Source organism: Chenopodium album, chromosome 20 (assembly GCF_948465745.1).
Source record: "Chenopodium album chromosome 20, dcCheAlbu1.1, whole genome shotgun sequence".
NCBI classification, from domain to species: domain Eukaryota; kingdom Viridiplantae; phylum Streptophyta; class Magnoliopsida; order Caryophyllales; family Amaranthaceae; genus Chenopodium; species Chenopodium album.
In genome coordinates, this window is record NC_137853.1 from 2,669,242 (window position 1) to 2,691,236 (window position 21,995).

The 21,995-nt window shown below is 32.8% G+C and overlaps 2 protein-coding genes across 2 annotated transcripts; one reads left to right on the top strand and one right to left on the bottom strand.

Moving 5' to 3' along the window:
• Positions 1-2,766: 2,766 nt before the first annotated feature.
• Positions 2,767-9,297, top strand: LOC145599370 (pyruvate kinase isozyme G, chloroplastic-like). Its single transcript, XM_081655761.1, has 12 exons — positions 2,767-3,154; positions 3,389-3,652; positions 4,595-4,760; positions 5,535-5,669; positions 5,758-5,868; positions 5,952-6,040; positions 6,151-6,213; positions 6,708-6,883; positions 7,036-7,141; positions 7,486-7,634; positions 8,695-8,803; positions 8,890-9,297. The coding sequence occupies exons 1-12, from the start codon at positions 2,906-2,908 to the stop codon at positions 9,001-9,003; spliced, it is 1,731 nt and encodes a 576-aa protein (XP_081511887.1). The 5' UTR covers positions 2,767-2,905; the 3' UTR covers positions 9,004-9,297.
• Positions 9,298-10,011: 714 nt separating this feature from the next.
• On the bottom strand, positions 10,012-17,076 carry LOC145599369 (protein NRT1/ PTR FAMILY 7.3-like). The gene is made up of 5 exons (XM_081655760.1): positions 16,932-17,076; positions 16,209-16,326; positions 12,095-12,312; positions 11,416-11,975; positions 10,012-11,230 (listed from the first exon to the last, which is right to left on the bottom strand). Exons 1-5 carry the CDS (start codon positions 16,956-16,958, stop codon positions 10,354-10,356), a joined length of 1,800 nt encoding a protein of 599 aa, XP_081511886.1. The 5' UTR covers positions 16,959-17,076; the 3' UTR covers positions 10,012-10,353.
• Between the last annotated feature and the right edge of the window lie 4,919 nt (positions 17,077-21,995).

The following is a 21,995-nucleotide window of genomic DNA, read 5'->3' on the forward strand; positions in this document are numbered from 1 at the left end:
GAATGGTTGGTTGGGAAAGGTTCGGGTTTACAGTAGCAGCATCTTTGTGACGGAGTACTGTACATTATTACGGGGTAGTTAGGAATTTTTCCTTTAGTACACTCGGTAAAACCTAAATACAGTATTTATGTTTTTTACTTTTTTAGTTGAGAATGACTTTTTTTTTTCTCTATAAAAATGTTACCTAGTATGAACTATTATATATAAAAAAAACAACGTATAAAAAAAAAAAAAAAAAATCAATGACAAAGGTTATGTGATCGGCCACTCTGCACACATGCTCAAATCACCACTATTATTTTAGTGAACGAACCAAATTGCAAACCAAACAATTTTTTTTTTTTGGCTATATTGTGTGGTTCAACTAGGGGTGCTAATCGGGCGAGCCGAGCCCGAACTATGGTCAGCTCGGCTCGTGATCGTTTAAATTTGTTCGAACTCGAACCGAGTTCAAACCTTTAAGATTCGAGCTTTGACCGAGCCGAGCTTTGACTAAGCGTTGACCGAGCCGAACTCGAACTGTTCACGAACAAACTTGATTTATTCTTATCCCTAGTTTACTTGTCTTCTTTATTGTTTATTATTAATTTTTTTTATTTTACAACAAGTTTATTTTTTTAATAATGAAAACACTAACTTATTATTGTGTAATATCTATTGATAAATATATTTATATTTATATACATGATTTCTTTATATGAAAAAAATAATCGAGCTTGTTCACGAACTTTCGAGCCGAACTTGGCATAACTCAGCTTGGCTCGTTAAGGTCTCGAGCCGAGCTCAAACCCGAGTCGAGCCACCACGAATCGAGCTTTGATCGAGCTTTGACCGAATCGAGCTCGAATAGTTCACGAATAGCTCAGTCTCATTATCACCCCTAGGTTCAACATTTTGATCAAACTGCAATTAGTAGTTAAGTTGTAGAATTGAACCCACAACCTCTAATTCTAGAACTTGGTATCTCACCACAAAGCAATTTAATTTCTTATGTAATGTTTTGAATACAAAACTAGTGTTTAGGCCGGGCGATGCCCCGGGTCGATACGTTAATAATTTTTTTTTTATTTTTTTGAGGAAAGATACGTTAATAATTAATATATTATATTTTTATGTAGATAAAACTTTACTTTTAATATTTTGTATGTAAATAATAGTGTTAAATATTTTTATTTTAGATTTAGTCTAAAAAAATTTTGACATATAAAAGTACAAATAAAAACACTCTCATGGTCTACATTAAATATATTTAAGAAGAATAAGTTAACCATATTATTAGATAGCAAAGTTGGTATGACTTATTATTTATTTTTTAATAGACTCAAGTTCGATTCTTGACAAAAACACTTTTTTCAAATGACACGTGGCATTCACATTTCTAATTGGGTGATGTAGCATGCTCTTGGTGGAAGAGAGGGGTGACACGTGGCGTGTATCCTTGATTAGGAACGCCTTTTAATATATAGTATAGATATAGATATTAATATCTAGCAATTGACAATATGAACAACAAATTTAATTACAAGAAAACTAAATTATGCACTACAATGTATATTAATGTTCAATTCCATATAATAATCTGGGGCATTGCCCGGGCCCAAAAACTAGTTAAAGGATGAAAAACAGTGTAAGAAAACCAGCTCGAACATTAATTATTAGAATTTAAAACCCTACAGAGTACTTGTCACAAAATAAAATAATTCCTAAACTTGTAGTTATATTCTATGATTATTACAAAAAAAAAAAAAAAATAAAAATAAATAAAAAAATAAAAAAATTGGTTAAATCGCAGGTTCCATCAAATCAATATATGGTTTGATTTGAAAAATATTTTAACGGGTTGGTTTGATTTGAAAATACTTTAACGGGTTGGTTTGATTTGAAAATACTTTAACAAGTTGGTTTGATTTGAGTGTCAAACTACACCAATTCGGTCCTCGAACACTCACATTAGGTGGGATCGGGTTTTGACACCTGAATATGGGACAATATCGGCACCGCTATAGAACAGGTAAATAGGATTGAGTTTTGTCACCTGATACACCTGCAATACCGACCAAAACCATCCATATCGGTATATCTTATCATCCACGTGGAGAGCTACTTACAGTCGCGTGGAAAATCAACACCCACTTGACAAGCCTGGTACTTGGACTTTCATGTAATACCAGCTTGGGGAGTTCTATAAATACCCAAGCATATTTTATTTCTAAGGTATGATTCTCTGAACCCCCCCCCCCCCCCCCTCCTCTCTCTAGAGTTCTCTCTGATCTCTTTTCTTACTCATATCATCATATTACTTATTCGTGACTTTATTATTGAAGAGTTAATTCCGGACAAACCCCAAAATTAGCTAATCCATGTTGATTGTGTAGATACCTAGTTAGATGATAAACCACCATCCAACCTAACCCAATACTAGACAGCTAAAGACATTTGGGTAGAAGTGGCACTTGTTGCAAAACAAAACCAGAGAAAGTTAAGAGTTTAGGAGTTAGGATCCTTTAAGAATCTTGAAAGAAAAAGATGCCTTTACACATTACACTTGCATATTTATATTTATATTCCTGTTGATATTCCTAAAAAAGAAAGAGAAAACAAGTCACGTGGCACGTGGGGGTAATACTCCATAGTTTGATCAGGTAGGTAGGGCAGATGCTCAAATCTGGCCCAACACTTTAGGAGCCGTTCAACCCCCTTCCTTTTTGTCTTTCTCTTTCATACACTCTCTGCTCTCTGTAACACTAATTATTTATTTTACACTCAATTATTTATACCACAAAAAAAACCCAAATTAATTCCTCTTAAGTAGCTTTACAACCTCAGGAGTTCCGCCCCTCTCTGCATTTATTCACTCATTCAACCATCTCTTTCATCTTCCTCTTTTTTCTCGAATTCATCAATAATGGCGACCATCAATCTTACGCCGCAAATGTCATTGTTGAAGACATCCGACGTCGTTTCTGATCGTCGTTTATCGTCTGCTAAAAATGTCAGCGAAGTTTTCTTCAAAGGAAGTTGTTCTACCAACAATGGTAGGATTCTAACCATTAAAAGCGCAAAACGATGTTTATCGAAGGACTCCTTCACTGTTCGATCTGTTAAAAGCACTGAACCTGCAACTCTCGATTCTCCCAACGGCCCTATCTCCCCTGTGAGTTCTTATTTATTTTGTATTTATTTGTCCAATTTAATTGATTCATATTTGACAACAATATCACATTAATGGATGATAATTAGTGTGTGATTTGAATTTAATGCATTGTTTTTGTCTACGAGATTTGTTACGAGTTGAATAGAGAAATTTTTGAATGTTGTGATTGTGAGTTTTGGATGATTTGGTTGCATCATTCAACTAATTGGCAGTTTATTTATGTATGTTCTATAGGGTCCTTTTGTGCTGCAATCTGTTGATTTACTTTCGGATGAACCGAAATCTAATGCGTGGCGAAAAACTAAAATCGTTTGTACAATTGGTCCTTCCACGAGCAGTCGTGAAATGATTTGGAAACTAGCAGAGGAAGGAATGAATGTGGCGCGATTAAATATGTCACATGGTGACCATGCCTCACATCAGAAAACCATTGATTTGGTTAGAGAATACAATGCTCAATTTGATGACAAGGTTATCTCTATAATGTTGGATACTAAGGTAATATACATTATACAATGCTCTTTATGTACTCAACGTTTTTGTTTCAGTGCCAGATATTCGTCGTTAGTTTAATGATTTATGTTGTTGTTTCTTGCCTGATTTTTTGCTCTTATTCTGGTGTGAGGAATTCAAGCTGAACTCTTTTGACACCTCTAGAGTTGGATGCATAATCTTCACGCTTTTCCATTGGGGATTTATTCGTAGTTTTTCGTTGGAGATTTTATCCTGCACAACCACTAATCCATTATTGTCAGTTATCTTCGTAAAGAAGTAGTTTGCCCTTGAACCACAATCCTTATATGTATCACAGATTCATAGGCAGTAATAGAATATTGGCGTTTTAGCTATTTCATATTTGAAATGGATATAGAGAAGGTAGAACTGTTGGATAGCCGTGTTGCTCAGAAACATCCATTTGGGAAGACTGGATATCTGTTGTGATTCATAATGTATAGGGTTGATTGGTTACCTGAGTGTTAATGGCTGTGTGCTGCTTCTCTTGTAGTGATTACTTTTGATGTTTATTTTGTTGATGTTTTAGCCTGTCCACATGTATTTTAAGTCATATGTTTTAATTATAGACACACCCTAAGTGTCATAAGGTGGGAATTTTTTTCTTCCCAACTTAGCCTTAATGGCTGCATAGACAACCACAGATTCCATTTTGTTATGCAGTAAGTCTGACGGATTATCTGAGATTTTAGGCAAGTACAGAAGTGATTTGTTATCATACTTTATGTGGCTCAGGTCATGTTTTCATTTCTGTTCATTAACTATGTATTCATGTTAAAAACAATCCCTTGCTTACAATTATCAGCCTCATGAATCAAATCTCATTCTGTATTTCTAAAGAACCTCTCTTTTCTTTCGCTCTTGCTTTGATGCTTATTATGCGTGACTTAGAGTAGAAGTTGTGCTGTTGTTTTTGTTTTCATTTAGGGTCCTGAGGTTAGAAGTGGAGATGTACCTCAACCTATCTTACTAGAAGAGGGACAAGAATTCATTTTTACTATCAAAAGAGGAGTAAGCACACAGGATACTGTCAGTGTCAATTATGATGATTTTGTGAATGATGTAGGGGCTGGAGATATACTTCTGGTTGATGGTAAGTATTTTAGCTTTTTTTTTTTATTTTTTTTTATTTTTATTTTTTTATAAATTTTTATAATTAGTAAAGATTATATTTTAATATATGTGATACCCTGTATTTAGGGGCTATAGTAAAGCTACAAATTGTATTATGCTAATTGGCTGAAAGAAAAAGGCTCTTGCTGACCTATACTTGATTGTTTTTGTTTGTGAGGTTTTTTATCTTTGTTGTTATGCACACAAGAATGTAGGTGCACCTTTTGGATAGATTGAACCTTCATTCAATTTGCATCTAAAATCTAGAGTGATGAAGGAATCATGGGACCTATTGGGATATGAGAATGGACCTTGGTCTAATACTATAGGAGGATAATAGATGATTCTAGAAATCATTGTGTGAAACACATTTGGCTTGTAAAAAGCGTGCTATGTTTTGGAAAATGGGTCTAATAGTTGATAATGTTGATAATCATTGGTCTAATGTTGATAATGTTGTGTGTGTGTGTGTGTGTGTGTGTCAGATATCTTATGTGTTACAAATTTTGGTTTTTAGTTACATAAGTGATGTAGTTACTCTAGGTCTCTAGCCCAGGAAGCAGTATATTTCTCATGGTTCTACAGCATAACTCAGCCCATGAGAGTTAGAATCTGCACTTTTATAGAGTTGTAATCTAACCGGACTTTATGTGCATTTGGTTGGTCCAAGTAGAGAGAGTTTCCTATCATTCCTAGTTTGGTTGATATTTTCTTCAAGACTCTGGTGTTTATTGAAACTGCTTCATTATGTTAGGTGGAATGATATCACTTGCAGTGAAATCCAAGACAGAAGACACCGTAAAATGCCAGGTAATTGATGGCGGGGAGCTCAAATCTAGGCGGCATTTGAATGTGCGTGGTAAAAGTGCAAATCTCCCATCGATAACAGGTTAGTTTTTCCATCTACTTAATATTTTTCCATGCATCTTCTTTGCATTATTTTACGTGTGACAATTTGTCTTGTGTCATTTTTGCAGACAAAGATTGGGAGGACATTAAGTTTGGGGTTGAGAATCAAGTTGATTTCTATGCTGTTTCATTTGTGAAGACTGATAAAGTTGTTATTGAGCTGAAAAATTACCTTAAAAGTAAAGATGACTTAGCTTTTCTCTCTTTAGAATCTGCTTTCCAGCACTCACTTGTTGCTGACTTCGTTTTATCTACTTTATAGGTTGCAATGCTGATATTGATGTTATAGTGAAGATTGAAAGTGCAGATTCAATACCAAACCTTCAAGCTATAATTACAGCATCGGATGGGGTAGGTCATTTTTCAATTTTCCTTCTTTTATAAGCCGTTCTTCTCTAATGATAACTTTGTCCATATGAAGTCTTGGTTTTGATGTTCTCGTCATCTATAATGTTGTCCAGGCAATGGTTGCTCGTGGAGATCTTGGAGCTGAGCTTCCTATTGAGGATGTGCCTATATATCAGGTAAATATTTTTATATACATCTCGATGATATATGATATGGGTGAGCTAGCTATTCTGCTGAGAAGTGAAATTTATGATTTTTAATGTGATTTTCCAATTACAACAATATGTTTGCTTCTCAGTGTTTTGTAGGATTATCTTGTTTGATTTGAAGTTGATTACAGATGAATAAATAATTTATGTATATTATCTTTCAGGAGTGACTCATCTATATTTGAAGTGTAAATCAATGTCCTTTAAGATATCATATAGTAAAGCAGTAAAAATTTTAAGAATCCTATTAGTTTATACAATTATGGTTATGTAAATGGAATTTAAAATGTATTTTCGTTTCTAATTAGGAGGAGCTAAAGCTATTGATTATCTTTTGTAGAGTTTTTCTTTTAGCAATGGAAACTGTTTTTTTTTTTTTTTCTATGTCCCTCAGGAGATCTTATGTTGTTTCTGTAGCTTTGCATAACCACTGATTTAAAAAAATGCATGCAAATTTTCAGGAGGAAATCATTAATTGGTGTCACAGCATGCAGAAACCAGTTATAGTCGCAACTAATATGCTTGAGAGCATGATTGATCACCCGACACCCACCAGGGCAGAGGTTTCTGACATTGCAATTGCTGTTAGAGAAGGTTCTGATGCAGTTATGCTGTCTGGAGAAACTGCTCATGGAAAGTAAGTCTAATTGCTAAGGATGTGGCTACTTCATACGACAACACGTGCTTCAGTTTTTCTCTTTGAATGTGTCATATCACTCATATGCATCTTTAAGTCCATGACATTCATACGTTCCTAGTTTTGCTCAAATTGCTCTTTATTGGCCGAAGGTACCCATTGAAGGCTGTTAAGGTGATGCATTCTGTGGCACTAAGGATGGAGTCAAGTTTGAAACCAACAAACGACTCTCCTCCTGTACCATCTAAAGTATACAAGGTGTGTGGTGGTTCTTTCACTATGCCATCTATTCATTCATATAATATGGCTGTGTGAAGAGCCTTTACAAATACCCTTTCTCTTACTTTTCTAAGGCTGCTATACGATTCAGTTTAAATTTCGCTTAGATTGTGAATTCCTGTGATTTCTCTATTGTTTCTTCCTATCCTATCTCCTTTGAGTCCTTGGTGCTTATGACTTGCCTATGCACTGCCAAGCCAGAACTGGCTTGGAAAAGAGTTTGAACGTTGGGGTGTTAATCTAAATGAATTAGAATTTATGTCTGTGAGGTAATATGATAGTCTCTCTATCTGTAGATACTGATGTTTGTTCACTTTTTGCAGAGCCATATGGGCGTGATGTTTGCTTTCCATGCAACTACCATGGCCAACACTCTTGGCACTCCAGTCATTGTATTTACAAAAACAGGATCAATGGCTATTCATCTAAGCCACTTTCGGCCGTCTTCTACAATCTTTGCCTTCACTAATGAGTATGTGTGCAATTATTTTCACAAAGCAAATCTAACAAGCATATAAAATGACATTCTTAAACATGTATACCAAAATCTTGATATTACGGGTTTCAACTTTTAAGTTTTTTGTCCTGCTAAGAGATATCAAATATCATCAATTTTGCATCCAAATCTAGTCAATATAACTATAGTTAAAAAAGCTTTATTCCAGCATTAATAATGTTAGTGGGCGCTTACTCGCATAGCATGGTCCTTTTTAGCAGTCTCTAGGCCTTCTCTTGTTACGAGGACAATTAACAGAATTAAACAGTTTAACAAAAGGCTATATGTCATGAATGTTGATAGATTAACACATTATATTTGAAGTCACTTAAGTACTGAAAAATCAAATCAGCTTGTGATGGCAGGATCAGAACCGTAATACCATTTTGTCTTCAAGCACTGTGATGATCTTTGTCCACTGTCATTGTAGAGCATGCAAAATCTTCCAATTATTTTTATGTGGTTTGGGTCAATTATTTTTTATTTTTTTTCTATTTTATTTTACTATATACTTCCTCTGTTTCTTTATAGTTGCAACACACTTTATCACGGTATCTAAGAAAAGTGGACCTCACATGATATAATACACTTAAAATGGGGTTAAAAGGCTATTAGGAGTATAATCAAGTGGGTCATGAGTTTTAAATAAAGGTAATAGTACAATTTTCACCATAAAAACCTTCCTTTTATAGTGTGTTGCAACTATTATGACAATTCTATTTTAGGTAAGTGTTGCAACTATAAAGATATTGAGGAAGTATTTTTTTTATGCTTCCATCAAGCTTTTCCAAGACCTTTTCTATGACTTTTTGATAATCTTGATTCCAAAGGACAATTATATGCTTAATATGAGCTAAATAAGTTAATGACTTGTTTGTTGTGCTGCATTCTTATGACCTGATGTCTTGTCTGTCCTGTATTATATCATATTAGGAATTGGTATTATTTTACAGTCTTATCTCCATACCTACTGTATTTTTTTTTTTTGAAACCACTATACCTACTGTATTGAGCTACTCCTGTTGTTGCTTTCCAGACAAAGGGTAAAGCAGAGGCTGTCTATATATCATGGGGTGATGCCCATTTATATGGAATTTTCAGATGATGCAGAGGAAACATTCTCTCGGGCTCTAAAGATGTTGACAGTGAGTTCTTTTGATTCTCTAAACTTCACAGATTCTTCATTTCGACATAAATTTCTGATCTTTTGATTTCTTTCATGTGTAACAAGAGCAAGGAACTAGTAAAGGAGGGACAGCATGTTACGCTGGTCCAAAGTGGAGCACAACCAATCTGGCGTCAAGAATCCAGTCATCACATACAAGTCCGTAAAGTTCAAGGCTAATTTGTTCAGTACACGTGTTTGTTACATGCTGCTGGAAATTTTGGAGGCACTGGATCCTAGATAGTGTAAGGTCTAATTTATCTAATAATGACGATGCTTTTAGTTATTTTAGTTATCGTAGTCCTTGTATGCAGCTTTTTTTTTCATACTTAGGTTTCAAAGGAACCTGTACATTGAAAAAAGTTTATTAGCTTTGGTTGATTGTTTTGCTTTTGATTTTGAATGTTAAGGTGCTGCCTTATTATACTATACAAGTATACAGGCTTAGCTTGGTAATCTATGAATTTCTTGTAAGTGCTGTCACAGTTATTGGGGGTTTTTTGGTAACTGTTATGCTTGACAATTTTATTACAAGTGCCTTAAAGATTATGGTTATACTGAATGAACTTCTGTGGGCATGGTCTGCAGTGTTTTTTTTTTTTTTTTTTAATTCATATTTTTGGGTCGGGGCAGTGGCAACTGGCGAGTGGTTAATGATTTTCATAACGGGAGTGGCTGACATTTCTTAATTTTGTTTCAGAAAGGCAACTGAGTGATTGGAACAGGATCCAATTGCTGTTAACTTTATTGTCCTATAACTAATTGAGCACTTTTTGTTTGTTGCACTAATGAGTGGGTTTGTTCTTAGCTTGTTCTGGAGATTTTAGTTTTTCTGGTTTGTTTCCAATGCTAGTATACTTTGGAACCTAAAAGGACTAGAATTTGCAACTTGGTATACCATGTAAATTGTTCTAAATTGCTTTAAGATGTTTTGCTTTCTGAGTTACTATGATATCAGTATTCCTTTGTATGAGGTGTCAATTACGTGTTTTTTTTTTTCTTTCATCACTTCACCTGCTCTGTGGTAACTTGGAGTCCTTCTGGGATCTTGATGTGGTTTAATATCTATTTTTCCAATTAATATTATGCTTTTGAAGCTTAATTATAGCCTTTATAGGTTCAAGTATGCTGATGTGCAATAGACTTGTTTGCATATGAAAGTTAAAAGAAAAAAAAAACACAGACCAATAGAAAATGGGCCGTCTATTAGCACAATTGATTAGTACAATTGAAATACATAGCTCAGTCCCTACAATTAGAGCCCACGGATGAGCATTCAGTTGAAAGAGCTAAAAAACAGCAATTCCCTTGAACTTGTTGCTCAATCCTGGCTCTTTAGGAGAATACAGTGATTCAATGTTATCGTTCAATCATTCATAGGTACGAGTGACAAGTTCTAATGTTCCTGTTACTTTCGTCAAATGATCTTCCCCTCTCTCACCCCCTAGAAATCATCTTCAAGGTGTATGGACACTACCTCTTATTCAAGCAAAGCATGAAGGCCTTACTATGCAAACCTTGTTGAAGACATCAAACATCATAACTGATTTGACCATGTTCTTCGCCAGATTTTCCTTCCATCTTGATGCGTTTGTAAGATCTTGCACATAAGATATAGACAACAAAGTCTATTGTTGTGAGAGCTGCTAATAGGAAGTAAAACCTGTCTAAATGACCCTTGTTGAGATTCCCTGGTATCCACCCCGGCATATGATCCTCTGTTGAGATTTTCATAACTATTGAGACGATTAAGCTGCTCACATAGTTTCCCAATGAGATTGATGTCATACACAGAGCACTTCCGAAACTCTTTAATCCATCAGGTGCTTGGGCATTGAAAAACTCCAGCTGACCCACATACATGAAAACTTCAGATGCTCCGATGAACACATACTGTGGAATTTGCCAGAAAATGCTCAGGGTACTGGGGTTTGGCGCCTTACAATGAGGGCAATCCTTAATGGCATATTTGAGTCTATAACATTCCACAATTCCTGCTGAGACCATGGCCATTACTGCTATAATTAGACCAATACCCATTCTGTGCAACTCGGTTAGTCCACCAGACTCTGTCTTCCTCAACCTGCTCATAAGTGGATCAAGAACTCTTCTATAGAAGAAAACAAAAACTACGACACTTAGAATGTCAAAGCTGGACATGCTTGCAGCCGGGATTCTAAAGTTTGACACAGTAGTTTTCATAGCAGCACCCTGCTCAACGAAAAGTGATGCCATTTGAGTAAACACCACCGAGTAGATTATGGTGCACAACCATATGGGAAGTAGTCTTAATATGCACTTCACTTCCTCGACTTGTGTTATGGGGCAAAGACGCCATGGGTTTCGAAGACCTTGCTCCTGGTTGTAGAAATCCCCAGATTTGATATATGCTGCTTTGTCTAAGAATCTGCAAGACATGACCAACTCAGGTTAGTTTTCGTAGATTTTCTATAGATATGTGTAATGGATCTTAGCCTTGCAGCTTATTAGGAGACTGAATGATGCAAGTAACATGTAGCTTGGTATTAGTCTCCAATTGGTATGATGCTATAAGAAAATTGTATGATAGTACTTGTATGGTTGTATACTTACTTGAAACCTTCACTATGTAGCAGCTTTCTGCTTCCTTCTGTGGAACATTCCTTTTCTTCTGCTTCATACAGTCCCTCTCCTTCTGGCATATTAGTCCTCCATTTCCTGATTGCAGCAATAAGAACTTGGCTTAACCTTGAAAGGGGGTTGCCTGTTGCCTTGAAATGTCGGTACTTTGGTGTTCTGGCAAGGAATAAGACGAGTGCCAGAAAGGCAGAGGCAGCTGATGCCCAGAATCCTAGAGCCCACATCCCTTCATCTTCAAAGTATCCCAATAAAGTGTTGGAGAAGAGTGAGCCAAGATTCATTGCTAGGTAGAAGTAGCTGAAAAAAGCCACCTTTGCGTGTGATTCCTTCTGATAGTCTTCATCAAATTGGTCGGCCCCAAATGTTGCTATGTTCGGTTGATACCCTCCATATCCCAAGGCCACAAGGTAAATAGAGAGGTAAAACAGTCCCTTCTCCATGTTTGAGTGTTTCCCACATGGAGTGATTCTATCTCCACAACCTTTTGGTCTCAGCAGGAAGAGATATGTGGATAAAGAAAGCGAAGCCAAACCCTGTCATCAAAAGGCATCATGGTAACTTGGTAAGCTCATGTAAGAAGGTTTACAAATTAATGAATTAGGAAACCTTGTAGATTGTTATCTGAAATATTCTTATTATGGTGAATACTTACCATGACGAATATTATCTGAAAGATTGCACAAGTCTTGAATCTTCCCCAGTATGCATCACTAAGAAAGGCGCCAACAAGGGAGAAGATGTAGACGGTTCCAGTCCATTTGCTGACAGCGTTTGCAGCATCAGCATTGTTTTCCCCTAGCACTCTTGTCAAGAATAGTACCAAGTTCACTCCAACACCGAAAAATGCCAAGGTAGCCAATCCTTGATTTACTGTTTTTGATTCATCACATGAAAGTATATTAGAATTAGAAGATAGAAACCTTAAGGATAGTATTATGACTAATAATTTTAAGTCTGCTATAAAATTATAAAAGATAAGTGGCCTGATAGAGCATCCTGATTCAGTAAAATTTTAAAATCCCTTAAAATTTATCAGCCAAAGTAGTTCAAACTTGCTCGTGAGCTCTGTCTGGTCCATGATTGATTTTGTCTCAGTCGCGATTTTTTCAGTTCATATAGAACACTAAATCCAGCTGTTTTTTATAAGTTATTAAATCAAGGTTTTCAGATACTGAAGATTGGTCTATTTTTCTCGCCTAACTGTTGGTTAGATGGACTGAACCGATCCCTATCATACACACATCACAATCAATTAACAAGCATACACGGTCCTTGTTGTTTACGTGCATTTGTCGATTTTATGTATCATGTTGCTATACACATCTATGATTGAGTTATGTATTCACTATCAACCCATGTTGCTGTCAGTGATGTGCATGTTTCATCTATATGTGGCTGATGAGGCACAATTTGTATGACATACAAGAGAGGAAAACTTATGATCCCTTTTCATTTCTGTAGCCATCTACCTGCTATTTCTTTCTCTAGGTCACATTATGAATATGCTACTCATCCTTATATTCTTTGTCTTTTCTAACACCGGGAATTTACGTTTTATCTTCTCTTTTTGTTATAACAGTACAAGGTTCTAAAATTTTGGTATAATGAATTCTATTGTTTAAACTGGATTGTAATCTATTTTGTTTTCATTTTTTCATTCTTCTGGTTGGTGTCAAAATCGGACCGAAAATCAGGTAGGTTTTATTTATATGGTTTGCTACTTTGCTCTAGCTGATCGTGATGTTAAATTATTGTATGGAAAAGTGTGTGACATTTTAAGTTTTGAGATGATGATTAATATTAAGAAAAATCAACTTAATTACTAATAAGGTAGATATTATATAGTTTTCCACACCCTTGTATGAAAAAAGAACTTGGCAAAATTTAAGCCAAGAAAAAGGTTCCCACAAAATAATTTCATGATGTGACCCTTGAAGATTCTTGCTACTCAAATAGGATTTAGATACCACCCCACATTTTTATCTATGAATATAGATCATTAATTTTTGGCTTTATGGGTACAACTTCTCAATTAGGTAAATATTTCTTACTATATTTTGCAATTTAATGCAATCTAAGAGTGACAATTAGAAACGAATTTGCCAAGGATGAGATCCAATGAGCATGTTTTGAGTGTCGATCAGTTTGTTATCAATCAATTACAATCTCGACTTAATGTATATCCACGTAACATAAGGATAGGATCCTAAGATCTAAGACCTCGTGTTAAGTTTTTCCTAAAGAAAGAGGTGAAACTAGATAATTACTCCATAATATCCAAATTTTAAGTTTATATATCTCTAAAACAGACATAAACTTATATATCGGACAACACATTAAACTTTTATTTTAATGAGTGATGAAGGAAAACCGAAATACAAAAGATAATCATAAGTTAGCATTCATATCAACAATTTATAGTTAGAAAATGAGTGAACTTTATTGTATATATTTGTAAATATGTCATAAATCTATATGTGTAAGTTATATGTTGATGTTGTACAAGGCAAAATCAAATGTCATGGGAACCCCTTAAATTTGTTTTTATTTGGGTGATGTACTTCTATGTCTTTACTTTCTTCTGCATGCGTTGCTCAGTTACATTCTCCCTATTCTTCAATTATATGGGCTGTCATTTTGTCATCTTTTCCATGTATGTTACTACGTACTTGGGTTGTCTTTTCCAACTTATCTTCTATATCACACAATTGCATCGTACCCAAAAAAAAAATCTTACCGACCTATAGTTATATCAGTTGCATCGTTGATATGGTACAACATAAAATTTCAGCCGATAAAGAAAATTTAAAATTAGACTTACGACGAATTATGGTGACATGGATCAACTATAGTAAATGACTACGAGTAATATGTACTTTGTATATGATACGTTTGTGTAGTTTTTTTTGACGGAAATATACTGTATAGGTTGATTTTCCTATAAAAACTTAGTTCTGTAAACATCTTTCCTATGCTGCCAAACATAATAAATGTTTCATTTATGATCTGCTAATGAAAAATGCGTGAAAGTTGTCTTTTTTCCGGTATATGATGAACTAGCAAATAAACTGAAATCATAATTATGGTGCAAATAATTTGATTATCGATGATTGGTTCTGTAATACCTTGGATTCTATTCATATCATGAATCTTCAGTTATTTTTACAAAAGAAACAACAGGAAAAATGCTTTTGATCTATGGATATAATGAAATCCAACTCAAACATATCTTTCCTAATCTTCAATAAGGACAGAATTTAGGAGCATGGAAAACATTCTTTCACGAGTTTCTATTAACCCTTCACATGTTTTATCATTTTATTAATATATAGTCAGGTTTATTTTTATGTTAAATTCACATATACACGTCTTTTAATGTTGATGGATGTTTTCAATAGATTATTGTGATTAAAATTAGGAAAATTACTGATATGACTTAGTTAAATTAGACTTACCGAATTTTAAAATTGCGATTTGTTTAAAAGTGATTCCTGTAATCCTAGCTAAAAGAAAAAAATAAATAATTGATAATAATTTCACATATTGATTCTAAAATAATTATTTTTTTATGTTGTCTTTAATCTTTAGGTGGGAGCAAATATCTGTTGGCCTGTTGGGTATGTTCCCCCATTAATAAGGTTAAAAGAATGACATCAAATAAAGTGGAAATAAGACAAGATTAAAGATCCAAATTAACCTAAAAAATGTGTACTATACGTTTTATATAAAGAAGAATTGGAATAATAAATTAAAATGGATGTACTTTTTATTAGACAGTGGAATTTGAGGTAAAAAGATACTCCACTTCTACGATATTATTTTGTTGTGAGAAATAGTACACGTCTTAACAATTAGACCCCAGAAGATTTGGGACCTTAATTTTTTAATTAGAAAGTGACCTTAATACCATATTATGACCTTAAAAAAGATTTTAGTACGTCATACGTTAACCTTAGAGGATCAAATTAAAAAAAAAATACTAATGATTCTCATTAATTAATAATAATCTCATTAGCGAAAAGGCCATCACGTATGATTAGACAAGATCTTTAGAATGCTTATACCATCACTGATTTATGCTTACATCATTTGACAACAAATTTCAAATAAGATTTATATCTTATGTATGGTTTACGTGATTGTAATTATTTTTTTTTTAAAAAAAATAATTATTCATATAATGTACCGCATATGAAAATGAGTTAGATTTGCCTAGTGAATAATCAATAAAAAAAATAAAAAAAATAATAATCAAATTTAAAAACTTAAATATTGTTCGTAAGAAAATATTGATCAATTTTATGTAGAGTCATTTTTTAAAAACTTATTTTTATCATAGAGGTTTGTCTTTTATTCTATTATTGTAAGAAAATTTTAATTTTATTTGCTATTATTACTATAGTGTCTATAGTTTACTATTATTACTATAGTGTAAAATGTGACACTAAACTATGCAGAAGAAACATCCGAAAATTCTAGTTGGGATGCCAAAGCTATTATTTTTTCAATTATGACAATAATTTCTTTATTAGTGGAATAAGTATGATTTAGCAGATCGAGCACGTGGAACCATATATTCTCGTCGACTTCATATAAATTATTTAATTGCACTAGAGATTGTTACAAAAATAAATTATTAGCAATTAAAACTGCAAAATTTTAGAGGAGAGTAAGTTTATTTTGTACTCCGTAAGATAATTAATTTATTATAATTAAAGGATCACATAAATAATAAATAAATTAACAAATAAGTAAATAATACTTACCAAGAATAATATTACTTGCAAACCATTTCCCAGTCTCTTGGCGGTTGGCAGGATGGCCTCTACAGTCCACTGTTCCATCCATTGTGTAATCATCATCTTGCTCTTTCTTCATTGTTTTCTGTTTTTTTTAACCAAAAAAAAAAAAAGAAAATAAAAGAAAATATTAAATAATATAAAAACCTTATATTATAAGCGTTATTTAAAAATGAATGATTAAATCATGAAATCACTCAAAGCAAATTGCTTGATACTTTTGAGCCATGACTTGCACAATGAATCTTTCCGTTATGACTACTAGAGTACTAGCCTACTACCATATTTTTTTATGTAGTCACGCTAAATTGCCTCATGCACAACTTTCTTTGCATGATCACCAAAATGATCTCCCTAAAAGGAGAGTATAGGTTAAAAAAAAAAAAATAATGTATGATGAATGACTAAAAGTATATGCTTTCATGAGGCTTAATCTAAAATTATCTAATGGTTAAGCTCGAGTTTTTGGTTAGACAATGTTCGAAACTACTAATATATAAGAACTTTTCCTTTCTTTCATTTTTTCACTCTTTGATCTCTTTATTTCAAATTTCATGCATGTTCACCCTCGAGTTTTAGGTTAACTCAAATCACGTTTTTTGTGTGGTCGTTTCATGTAACAAGAATTGAGCGATAAATGAAAGCTAAGAAGATCGAAGATCATCAAAGAATGAAGAAACTAGATAGTACCTTCTTGGTCACCCCACCAATAGCCATTGATAAAGAATGATGAGATCTTTGAGGATGAGAAGATTGATGAAGAGTAAGTTGAAGGAATTAGCTAAGAAGGAGAATAGAAGATGGTACTTGGGATTACAATTAATAAAAGGCATGAGAATATCCATATATATAGAAGAAATGGACGGTAGAGATTTTAGCTTTAAGGAAATTAAAGTAAGAATGGAAGAGACCCACATGCCCAAATTCACCCACATTTCCCATTGTATAATTATAATAATAATAATTAACACAAAGTTATAATTATAACAATATAACCCAAGATTAAGACTTAACAAATTGTCTCAGCTATCTCCTCTCAAACAAAGAAGGCTAGCTACCTAGAAGAAGCAAAAAAGGCCATTCTTTAATTTTATTGAATTATTTATTAATTTAATTTAATTTCATTTCTAATTATTTATATATATTGCTTAGAGAAAACATCCAAATCAAGTGGTCCTTTAATATCCACATTGGCATCCTATGGGTGATAATATTATTAAAAAAAAATAAAATGGAAGGAATGAGGAAAATAGATAAATATTACAGTACGTAGTATATATATTGTTGAAATTTAGTTCATGATATTGATTGATTTTAGACATATCATTACATTAGATTTGTAAAATTGTTATAAAATTTTGGTCCACTAATACCAAAAATAGACTGCTTTGAGAAAGACAATTATATATGGGTTAGTATGTTCACTTGTTGCCACAAGTTTGGGTTTATGTCGAAAGTCCATCCATGGGAATTGAAGTTGAAGTGGACTACTAGTAGCAAGTGTAGTCATTTCATTTCAATAGTTACCAAATACCTAATTTTTTTTTTTAACCTATATATTTCTTATGTTGAAGTTTCATTCGGCTTGTTCCCTTTGTAAGGAGGGTCTCCGATCCTAACATTTTTTTTCTTGCCATTTCAAGTAAAAAAAAAAATTAATTGAATTGAAACAGTATATATATACATACTCTGTATTATTGATGCCATTAATAATATGCTCATACTTCATACAATATGATTTACCATTGGTTTCATATATTGTGTAGAGATGTTTTTTTCCAATTTTTTGATTGGGGTTGATAGTTTGATACACGTGTTGTGTTCTTTTACATTCTACCTATCTTCTAAATTGATGATATACAAAGAATTTTCTATAAATGAGGGCCTGTTCACATTTACTAAACTGAGCTGAACTGAACTGATTGAAGCTGAACTAAACTGAATTGAATAAAGCTGAAATGAATATTTAATGAGAGAAGGAAATTAAGAGCTGAAGTGAATTGAACTGAACTGAACTGATTGGAGCTGAGCTGAATTGAGCTGAAATGAACTGATTGGAGCTGAACTAAACTGAACTGAATAAAGCTTAAATGAATATTTAATGAGAGAAGGAAATTAAGAGCTGAAGTGAATTGAACTGAACTGAACTGATTGGAGCTGAATTGAACTGATTGGAGCTGAGCTGAACTGAACTGAACTTAAATTAAGCTGAAGTGAACAGGCCCTAAGTTTGATCGGGTTTTTTATGTATGTTTTCCAAAAATGAATACATATTTGGTTACAAACATAGAAATTGCGGAGTACGTACTTGTTAATCCAATTTAGTGTACAAAGTTTTATGATAATTAAAAGAAGCATATATGTCCAATGTTTTATGATATACAAAGTATATACCATACATAAATACATGTTAATTTTGTTTACCAATAATATATCTATAGTTAAAAATTAGTACAATAGAGTTCACTAAGTTTTGTATTGAGAAAAAAAACATAAAATTTTACTAGTACTAATAATTAACATGCTTTTTTGTTTTATGTAACAAGCACTCTTTTTGTATGTCTTAGTGTGCAAGATAATAATGAAGTTCTTCGTACCGACCAATAACCCTAATGCGTACATTTATACCGTATTATATCCAGTCAATTTATCTAAATACATTATTTTAATATATTTAGGGTCTGTTTACATTTACTGAACTGAACTGAACTGAACAAAGCTAAATTGATTGCAGCTGAATTGAATAGAACTGATTGGAGCTGAACTGATGAACTGATTGAAGCTCAACTGAACTGATTAGAGCTGAACTGAACTGAACTAAACTGAAATTAAGCTGAGGTGTTCATTGATTATTTAACTTACATGAATTAGTTTTTCCTAAATGAAACTTATCAACTTATTAAAAAAATATTGTTGCAAATTTTATTTTTTATTTTTTAAAAACCCGGGTATAAGGTGAACAATCCTATAAATTAAAGCTAAGCATAAGATTTTTCCAAAATGAAGCGACGTACAAATTAGATTAATGTCTGGATGAGGATAATGAATTGATGTTAGTGGTGAAAAATGGATTTATTTTTCTTTGGATAATTGTGAAAGTGAAGTTTTAATTTATTAGTGCATCATAGGAGTATTTGTTTGTGTTTGTAAACTTTTGGTGGTGGTTCAATTAAGTTAGATAATGATCTTAAAAATGGGTATACAGCTGGATACAAAAGAATGCCAGAATTATTATAAATCTGCTTCGAAACATCTCCATCTAGTAAAAGGATCAATTTTATTTGTCAATCTAATTCTATTCATGACCAATCTAGTTGATGAATTCTTGATTTGATTATTAGGCGTACGTTCCCAACATAATATCTCGATCAAGTCAAATTCACGTCTATTGTCATTAACTAGATTATTAACTTAAAAATCAAATTTTATGGTGTAATAATTTGATCGAAATGATGTCAATTTTAAATTTGGGTCAAATTGCAAGTTATTCAGTTTCGAGTAATTTAGATTATTGGTTAATTGGGTAAATGGTAAAGGAAAACATTTGCTATTCTAAATATATATTAATATATATCAATCAATTGTCCAATTTTCTTTTATGTGGTGACAAGCTAGTAAGGACCTATCTATTTATTATTGACGACATTTGACAAATTATTAAATGAGTGTATGTACTTTTCATATACACATCAAATTATTTTGAATGAAGATGAGACTATTTGGCATGTCTGGATCAGGTGACTAGATTTCACTCTATGTGATCACTAGATCTCACTATTGTTCTTGTGCATGCACCATGACATTATAAAAGTTCTAATCGACATGAATTTATCGACAGTTATACCTAGGCATCAACCAGATATAGTATTAGTACATTAGTATAGTCACTGTATGTTATGTATGTAGCGTTGATCAATTTTATTTAATATTGATCCAATTCTCTAAAATTCTCTATTTTTAAACGTTGTACAATGACACGTACTATATTTTACCATAACACAATCGTTGTATAAAAAATCTTCTGAATGTCAACCAACAAATTAATAAACCAATGAACCTATATAGCTTCTTGTTGTCATTATTTAATTTATTCTAGCTAGCTTGGTCCCTGAGATTATTAGTTGTATCAATAAAAATCATAGATAAGTGGATGATAAATAATCCTAATTTGCAAATAGACACTAATAAATCCAAATTAATATCTAAGAGTGGAAATATCCATCAGATAATCTGAGTCAATTCTTTCGGCTGGACTATTATATATATTAATTATTGATGCAACCTTTGTTCTATTCCTTAAAAAAAAAAAAAAAAAAAAAGTTTCCTGTGCTAAAATAGTTGAATTGATAATAATACTCTACCTACATTATGTTATTGTTCATCGTACTATGAATTTTGGAAAATTCACTCAAAAGTATGTTAGTATTCCTAATATAAATGGATTGTTGTCAAAGTAAGTTGACAAGGTGAAATTGTTTAAATAGATAATCTTGAAAATATCATTGATAAAGTATAAAAATCAATGTTAAGTTTTATCTATCAACTTAAATTTTCTGATGTGATATCAAGAGCCATTGTGATAAAAGGTCCTAGGTTCAAATCTCTTTTACTTCTCTATTTAATTGAGTGGAATTTATTTTCACACTAAGGGCCTGTTCACATTTACTTAATTTCAGTTCAGTTCAGTTCAGTTCAGCTCCAATCAGTTCAGTTCAGTTCAGTTCCAATCAGTTCAGTTCAGCTCTTAATTTTCCTCATAAAATATTCATTTCAGCTCAATTCAGTTCAGTTCAGTTCAGTTCCAATCAGTTCAGTTCAGCTCCAATCAGTTCAGTTCAGTTCAATTCAGTAAATATGAACAGGCCCTAAGCTTTTTTTTTTTTAAAAAAAAAAAAATTAAATAAATTTGGAGGCAATCAACTATTAACCTTAATTTTTTTTTTTTCCAAAAAAAAAAAAAAAAAAAAAAAAACTAACTAACTAACTAAAACCTTAATCTCCCCGGAGTAGTACACCAAATAGTCGTATATAATAATATAATAATGACCGTTAATTGATAAACACATCCTACTATATTTAATCTTTGGCTAACAAACTAGACCTAAAACAACTTTGGAAATTAGGTTATCGTGTAAACCATTGTCATCAAATCATAAGAATCTGACCAATATATTGATTGTCAATCATGTTGGCACATCCGTATATTTTTTTTAAAAAAACAAGCATCCTACTCAAGGAGAACATCTCAAAGGTTAGTCATTAGTCCCATCTACACATATAGGTCAATGTTTGAGAACAAATGGGTGACTTAAGACGGTAAACATCAAACTAGCGACTTCAAAATCACAACGTGAGACAAATACCCGTATATACATATATGAAGGCACATATGCATAAGTATGTATCCACGAAATGGGAATTTGTGCATCATAATTCATAATTATTGAAACCGATCTGTACTAAGTGTATATTATAACAGTAATATAGAACGTAATTGAAGAGCACTAATTTCCTAAAATAATCGCTAATACTTATGTATGTACTTGTATGTACAAGATCATATCCATGGTATAACTGTATAAGCAATGACAATCTCTGATTTTTTTCTTTTAAGTACTTAGGATTTTGTTAGTCATCCTAATTAACACTTTAACTTTATATTAATTATTAGCTCAAATTACCTTTATTTTACCTTTGGATTAGGATTCCACTAACCCACTCCACAAAAATCTAAGTGTTTAACATGATGATTAA

Excerpts from the sequence above, each read along its gene's own strand:
- LOC145599370 (XM_081655761.1), top strand. The coding sequence starts at position 2,906 with ATGGCGACCATCAATCTTACGCCGCAAATGTCATTGTTGAAGACATCC. Across the intron at positions 4,761-5,534 it reads AGATATACTTCTGGTTGATG|GTGGAATGATATCACTTGCA; the intron begins GTAAGTATTTTA and ends TCATTATGTTAG. Across the intron at positions 6,214-6,707 it reads AGGATGTGCCTATATATCAG|GAGGAAATCATTAATTGGTG; the intron begins GTAAATATTTTT and ends GCAAATTTTCAG.
- LOC145599369 (XM_081655760.1), bottom strand. The coding sequence starts at position 16,958 with ATGGCTATTGGTGGGGTGACCAAGAAG. Across the intron at positions 16,327-16,931 it reads TTGGTGGGGTGACCAAGAAG|AAAACAATGAAGAAAGAGCA; the intron begins GTACTATCTAGT and ends TAAAAAAAACAG. Across the intron at positions 12,313-16,208 it reads TGCAAGTAATATTATTCTTG|TAAATCAAGGATTGGCTACC; the intron begins GTAAGTATTATT and ends AATCAAAAACAG.